The sequence below is a fragment of the Oryza brachyantha genome, chromosome 6 (genome assembly GCF_000231095.2).
Source record: "Oryza brachyantha chromosome 6, ObraRS2, whole genome shotgun sequence".
In the NCBI taxonomy this organism is placed as follows: domain Eukaryota; kingdom Viridiplantae; phylum Streptophyta; class Magnoliopsida; order Poales; family Poaceae; genus Oryza; species Oryza brachyantha.
Genome location: NC_023168.2, coordinates 5,183,866 through 5,192,030, shown reverse-complemented (window position 1 = coordinate 5,192,030; position 8,165 = coordinate 5,183,866). Strand labels below are relative to the sequence as shown.

The 8,165-nt window shown below is 43.1% G+C and overlaps 1 protein-coding gene across 1 annotated transcript; it reads left to right on the top strand.

Moving 5' to 3' along the window:
* Positions 1-5,745: 5,745 nt before the first annotated feature.
* On the top strand, positions 5,746-7,732 carry LOC102702946 (RING-H2 finger protein ATL46-like). Its single transcript, XM_006655884.2, has 2 exons — positions 5,746-5,763; positions 6,067-7,732. The coding sequence occupies exons 1-2, from the start codon at positions 5,746-5,748 to the stop codon at positions 7,582-7,584; spliced, it is 1,536 nt and encodes a 511-aa protein (XP_006655947.2). The 3' UTR covers positions 7,585-7,732.
* The last annotated feature ends 433 nt before the right edge of the window (positions 7,733-8,165 follow it).

The window sequence follows — 8,165 nt, the reverse complement described above, 5'->3', positions numbered from 1 at the left end:
TTTATATATTTAAAATGTTTTATGAATTATCATGATATATTTTAGCCTTATTAGATTAACCGTGTTTAAAAAATCGGTCGGACCACTCATATTCTAAATCCTAGATCCGCCGCAGGTAATACATGAGACTACATGATATAATTTTCTACCCTTCTCTCTCATCCACTGACTTGCCTCCATTTTTGGGTCATGGACATCACCTAGATCTCCACTAACATTTTACTTGTTTCTCTATGGGTTAGTTTATTTGGTTTGATAGTGCGAAACATGGTTTCTCTTTCTTGGCTCTTTAATTAGCTTGCCCACACCCGATTTTACCCCAAATAACACTCTATTAGTTACTATGGATACTCCACTGGGAATGACTTATAGGATATGTGATGATAGTGGTGTGAAGGATGGTGGTGCTGCACACTTCGACTCGAACGTTCACTGGGCACCGGTGTGAATCGTACTGACGAGAGGATGAGGGCCAATGCCAGTGCTACGCTCTCTTCAACCACATGAATAATGACTTTGTGCGCGTTCGCAAGGGACTCATGGATCTCTCGTCCTCTTTTTTTCGTGCGCACGTTTCTTAAACTGTTAAATACTATATTTTCTGCTAAAAAGGTTTGTATGAAAGTTGTTTAAAAAAATCATATTATTTCATCTTTCAAGTTTAAAATATATAATACTTAATTAATCATATGCTAATGACGTTTCTCATTTTACGTGCGCTGGCTAGGTATATCCGCATACGCTCTTGCCAACGAGCCCATATGTTGTGGGTGAGCCTATGCATCTACTGCATAAAAGAAACTGCAGCAAACTTTGTTATGCACTCATGCATGGATGTGTCTACCCTGTGCATATAGTGTATGTCTACCGTGCAAACAGCAAAGAAAAAGAACTGCAACAGCCGCTACTCCACACAAAAGACGGTTGCATCTATAGATTCTATTAGAGTTGGAGGTGCCAAGACAACCACAGAGGCACGAGTGCCCAAATACTATTGAATCTCAAACCGTAGCATAAGTAAAAATAGCTATTTGTTTTTCTAATTGAATGTGTATGCATGTATATGAAGGTGTAGCTCAATAATGAAGCTTGTTGAATTTTTTTTATCTGTATATTTGTAACCTCTGTTTTCGGTTCGCAGAGTGGTAACAATCATTCGACACAAAACTAACAATACTTGCGGGGCTGTATGTTTGACTTGGTTTGTTATGTGTTGCATACTTGTTGTTTATATTGGACACGTCATAAATTCTTGAGGTTTGTATGTAGCGATGATGGTGTGTGAATATTGTATGTCTTGGCTTTCCAAATTTCTCTTGTGCCACCGGCTTGAGGATGAGGCTGGTAGTAAGTAGCATTGACATTTAATAACAGAACAACATGTTGCCTGAATCAATAGACTCGTACTAAAGAGTATTTTTTCATTAAAGTATCCATAATTATCATAGCATTCAATTATATATGTTTATACCACTCAAAAAATAGAGATTCTAAGAACAATCAATCCATAGAATGTGCTTTGGAAAACACATGAGCTCTTGAACAAGACTATATCTTGAGAAAAAAAAACAAAGCGCTACATTTTTCTATGGACTGGAGTAGTATCTAGCCGCTTCAATTTTTGCTCTCTTACAGGGTGTTTAGTTAGGGAAATAAAAATTTTTTGAGTGTCACATCAGACGTTTGATCGGATGTCGGAATGAGTTTTTGGATACGAGTGAAAAAAATAAATTTTACGGCTCGCCTAAAAACCGTGAGACGAATCTTTTGAGCCTAATTAATCTATCGTTAGCGCATGTAGGTTATTGTAGCACTTATGGCTAATCATGGACTAATTAAGCTCAAAAGATTCGTCTCACGATTTCTCACGCAACTGTACGATTAATTTTTTGTTTCATCTATATTTAATACTCCAGTTAGATGTCCAAATATTTAATATAATGTTTTTGGGAAAAAAATTTTAGAAACTAAACAAGACCTTAATCGCTTGGGCTTCTGATTACCAATCCAATTGTTGACTCGGTGCAATCCTCTCTCCTCTGAGGCAGAAGGATGCCTGCCTGCCTGCCGCGGGAAGGACCGGGGCGTACTAGCTGCACGGCTGCAACGCCTCGCACCGGGCACACATGCAGGCGTGCGTACGCGAAACCGACGAGGGGACGACGCCAAGTTAACCCAACCCACGTACCTTCTGTCGCCGTGCGAAGACGCAGATCAGATCAGCAGCACCACGTACGACGCCCGCCGGCCCTTGCACGCACCACGCAGCCGCAGCCGCAGCCGCGCGTCGCGTGGAGCCGCGAAGACCCCACCCCGACGGCGGAGGGCCAAAATCCACACCGGCCGGCCGGCGCCGTCGCCACATCAAATACGATGCGTAGTAGGCGTCGTGTTGTGTTGTCCCGTTGTCTCTTGTCCGTGCCAATGTGCCATTCCCATGCCTGCGCAGGTCCGAAGGGGACACACCTTTTTTGCGACCCTGAGCTGCTGCTGCTGCCGCTGCTGCAGTGCTACAATGGTAGCCAACTGTACGGGTGCTGGGGAGAAGGTCTTTTTTATTTTAGGTGGTGTTTAGATTTTAGAAAATTTTTAAAATAAGTGTTACGTCAAATGTTTGATCGGATGTTGGAAGGGGTTTTCGGACATAAATGAAAAAACGAATTTCACGGCTAGCCTAGAAACCGCCGGACGAATCTTTTGAGCCTAATTAATCCGTCATTAGCACATGTTGATTACCGTAGCACTTATGGCTAATCATGAACTAATTATGCTCAAAAGATTCGTCTCAAGATTTCTTCTATAATTGTACAATTAGTTTTTTGATTCATCTATGTTTAATGCTTTAGGTGTCCAAAAATTCGATGTGATGTTTTTAAAAAAAATTGGGAAAAAAATTCATCTATTTAATGCTTTATTTTCGTTTTCTTTTTCGGCCTATCTGATGTGAACCGTGGACTGTGGTGGTACTGTTGGCTTTCTCACTCCCGTGTTTGGAATTTTGTGGAGCTTTCGGGGTGCAAGAGTTGAGGTGAGCCCCCAAGTCAAAATGAATTCCTCTGCATGGTTGGTCTTTTGGGTCTGTTTTGGGGAGCTTCTTTTGGCTACAGCTTTTCACAAAAGCTGCCCCAAACGGTCCACAGCTTCTGAGAATCTGTAGTTACAGATTCTGGAAAATAAATTAAGAATTCAGAATATGGAGAAGCTAGATTTATGAGCTTTTCCAGATTATCAGAAGCTGCCTATCAAACAGCTACTTCTCAGAATCTAAAACTCCCCCGAACAGACCCCTAATATTGTGCCCAAACTACTGCCTTCGTCCCATAATAATCTTATTTTTCGTTTTTCGTGTCTAACGTTTGACCATTCGTCTTATTTAAAATTTTTTTGCATTTTTATTTTTATTATTACTAGATGATAAAATATGAATATTACTTTATACATAACTATTTTTTTAGATTTTTGCACATTTTTTTAAATAAGATGAACGGTGAACATAGAAAAATAAAAAATAAGATTATTATGGGATGTAGGCAGTAGCTCATGTCCCAGATTTTATATTTCAGGGTCACTTCCATCCATTCTCATCATGACAACCGGTTATGCTCCAACGACAGTCTATCTCATTCTTAAAAAATAGATCATTCTTCGTACGGAGAAATTTTATATTTAGAGTTTCTCTTTCCCTATTCTATATCTTAAACATCTAATCTTAAGAAAAGAGATCAAGAACAACATAAAATAAGATGGTTGCAAAATATTAGTAAAATATATATGAAAAATGTAATATGTATGTTCTGTTAGAGCGATAATTAATATTAAGAGAGAATCTATTTTTATTTTAGATGATCATCCAAAATGACAATATGGATGAATTCATGGTTATATAATTTAGAAAATACACTTGAAGTTATAGCCTAGGAAACTCAGCTTTTTCAATTTTTCACCATCTGCTTTTCATAATCAAACTCCATGAAACAGAGCCATATTATCTACCAGGTTTTTTTTTCTTCTAAAAATGTCATATCTATGTAGACTATGCATATTTAATGACAACATACGTTTTTTTTTTTAACTCACACAACATACGGTTACTACCTGAGTTACACTTCGGTTAATGACTCATTGCCATCTTATCAACGTTGTCCGAAACTTTAAATTTTAAAACTTATCATTAAATTAAATAGGTGTTATTTATTTTTTATTTTGTAGACTTAAGTTTTTAAATGGTTATTAGTATATATAATTATGAGAGTTATACCCTAAAATCATTTTTGGTTGTTTTGTTTATTGTTTTGGGCTTATCAGCTTTCACTCAATCAACCGATCTATAAGCTTATTTCGTCCACAGATAGTAGCATAACGACATAACGTGTTTAATTTGGTGGAAGTACCACTACACCTTTTCAAAAAAAAAAAAAGGAAGAAAAAGTCGACCACATGATAGATCGTAATGGAAGTACCATCTTGAACTCATACTTTTAGATTATTTTTAAGACAATGGGTTAAAACCCAACCTTTATATCCACGCGTGAATATACACAAAATCTTTTTCTGATATGAAATGGTTGCCGGAGACAACTATGGCCGCAAATTAGTAATGATAGGCCAAAAAAGGCGACATTGTCCCGTCTCATTCCTCTCCCATTATTTTTATTATTATCACTCCTCGTCTACTCTACACATAAAATTACATAAAACTTTAGTGCTAAAAGGTGGTATATGTTCCACGATAATAAAGCTTTCTCGAATGCTTCCTCCATGCACAGAGATAATAAACTTGTAAGTACAAAATAATAATGGCAACCCAAGGTCTGATATAGACCTTACATGCTTATCATCGTGTAACAAAAGATCATGTACCCAAAATATTGATGTTTGAGGTTTGAACTCCTTGGCTGGAAATTCGAAATGTTTTAGTAACCAAGTGGTTACTTTGAACTGTTTTATCCACGTCATTTAATTATTTGACATCTGCTACATTATCTTATTTAACGATTTATCACTCTGTATTTATAATACATGGATCCTGACCTACCTATCTCAAACACACCGTCACTTCTAAGACTGGCAAATTCTTAAATATCCTATTTTATCCCTATATGCATGCAAACTGCATTAAGTTAGCACATCGTTTGCTGCAGCCACGTAACTCGTTATCACCGACGCTCATGTATTGATTCTTCATGTAAAATACATCATCCATGTAAAAAATGAGTAGATACCGAGACATAAATGCAACCTCTTCGTAGATTATAACCACTATAATACATAAAAGTTATTGATTGCACGAGTAAACAGGGACATAGTAGGAGTATGCCAGGTATGCCCTAACATACCCTGCATTGCATACTCGATATACACCGGACCAATATATATGAGGGAGACTATAGTACGGGATACCGTGCGTACGGGACAGATTAGTGAAAACTCAAAAACGCGATGGAGCACGTGACACCGGTGGCTCATTGTCCATCAGTTAGCACACCTAAATTGATTGTTTATTAACTGTTTCGTTTGAACGAAACACCGTTTTGTAGCTTTTCCCATATATATATATATATTTTGAATCACACTGTCAATTTTACCGTTATTATTTATTTGCTAAAATAGATCTACCAAGCTGTCTACGACAATTTTTAGTCGGGCATATCCTCATTAAAATCGTATATTCACCACTACGAGTAGTAATTACCAAACAACTTACCCTGATAAATCATCTTTTTGGGTACATGAGATCATGCCTCCATGCCCATCCAGCACAAGGTACATTGAAATGGCACTGCTAAAGAACTTGAAACAAAAAAACTGTGCATCACTCGACACGGAGGTGTAACCCCCACGCACAATTCACCTGTATGCTAATCAACCCAACGTCCCCAACGGATAAAATCGTCGCAGGGTCAACGAGCAGAGCCAAGCAGCGTCCGCACAAACGCGACGGCGACCTGTCAGTGGAAGTGGAGCGCGCGTGTGAGTGCGAGGTGAAGGAAACGAACCGAACCGGATACCAACGAGCGAGAGAGCGCTGCGCCCGAAAGCGACCGCCGCACACAAAACCCCCAAAAGCCACCACTCCCTCCCAAATCACATCGACATCGCGCACTACTACCGCCGCCACCACCGCTGCGCCGTCGCGCTCGCCTTTTCCCACCGGGGGCGGCGACCTCACCTCGTCGTGCCGCTGCTACCGCCGCCGCGTTGTTCTGGGGGTGGGGGGCGGTCTCGTGTTGTTGTTGTAAAGATCGCCGTCTTTGGGGGTGGGGGATCGGACGAGATGCGGTGGCGGTGGTGGTCTCCTGGTCCGGGCGTGTAGGAGGAGGAGGAGGAGGAGGGGGCATGGTTGAAGTGGCCTTCGCTTCGTCCGGATCCTCCGCGGCGGCGGAGGGGGTCTCTACGGCGCCGCGCCGCCTGTGCGGCGAGCTCGTCGTCAGGGACGCTCTCCCGTATGCCGGGGTGGCTGTTCCGCCACCGCCGGCGCCGCCGCAGGTGCAGGCTACGGGTGGGGGCGGCGGCGGCGGCGGGAAGATTAGCCCCGCGGTGCTGTTCATCATCGTGATTCTCGCGGTGGTGTTCTTCATCTCCGGCCTGCTCCACCTCCTGGTGCGGCTCCTCATGAAGAAGCAGCACCGCCGCGGAGGGGGTGCGGCCGACGGGGTGTCGCGGACGGCCGCCGGGGACGACGGGGGAGCGGGGGACGCGGCGCTGCAGCGGCAGCTGCAGCAGCTGTTCCACCTGCACGACTCCGGGCTGGACCAGGCGTTCATCGACGCGCTGCCCGTGTTCGCCTACCGGGAAATCGTCGTGGGCGGCGGCGGCGACGGCGACAAGGAGCCCTTCGACTGCGCGGTGTGCCTCTGCGAGTTCGACGCCGAGGACCGGCTCCGCCTGCTGCCGCTGTGCGGGCACGCCTTCCACCTGCATTGCATCGACACATGGCTGCTGTCCAACTCGACCTGCCCCCTCTGCCGCGGGGTGCTCTTCGTCCCGGGGCTCACGGCGGAGAACAATCCGATGTTTGATTTCGACGAGGGGCTGGAGGAAGGAAGGCTGTCGGAGGACTGCGATATCCGGTTCGGATTGCCTGGGCAGAAGGCTACAGAGGGGTTGCAGACGCCGGCGACTGAGAAGAGGGTGTTCCCAGTGAGGCTTGGGAAGTTCAAGAATATCGGGACCCAGGGCTGTGTCGAAGGCGGCATCGGCAATGCCAATGGTGCTGTCTTGAGGAGAGAGGAAGGGGAGAGCAGCAGCAGCAGCTTGGATGCAAGGAGATGCTTCTCAATGGGGACTTACCAATATGTCCTAGGGACCTCAGAGCTCCGGGTATCTCTCCAGCCAGACCGAATTAGAAATGGCGGTGGGGGTGTCACTAGAGCAAGGCCTGCCGGGTTAAGCTCTGTCAATGCTGAGATCATGGAGGGGAAGAAGATATGCGCACGGAACAAAGGGGAGAGCTTCTCTGTGTCGAAGATTTGGCAGTGGTCTAATCTGAAGGGCAAGCTGCCTACTGGCTCAGATGAATGTTCAGAAGCAGGGAGCCTTCCATGGATGAAGAAAGGTGGCATTGGGGATACATCAAACATATGACTGTAGTCTGTACTATGATAGTGGCTAATCTTTTCTCTTGTTGGTGGTGCTCACTTAATTTCTTACCTATAGCCATTTTGACTTTTTCAGTCTGATTTCTTTGTGCCAAGTTCGATTGTAATGCATTAATCTCATGGAGTGATAACTTTTGGTAGTCGTGCTACCGAGTATTCTCATAGCTTAGGATGATTGATTTCTGGTGCTTGCTGCTTTGGTTATTTTCTTGTACTTGTCTTCATATTCCTGCAGCTCTCCTTGTATGATAGATCAAATTGGAGTTGGTATTAACCTCTAAATTTGAGCCTTGACATTCATAGCAATGTGAGGGCAGAAGAATATTACTAGGGTTTGGATTCAGTATTACACCATGTAGAATCATGTATGAATTTTAGGGCATACTAACTGTTGATATTTAAAGTTTGAGTTGCCGTATTGATGGTTATCATGCATCGGATAGAACAATCAATAAATCAGCCTAATTTCTTGGCTGTTATGGTTATTTGGTCTAGTTATTTTCTTTCTCATTTCAGTCTGGTAGCTGTCGTGAAAATATTAAGCCTACTAAGTTGCGACCGATGGGG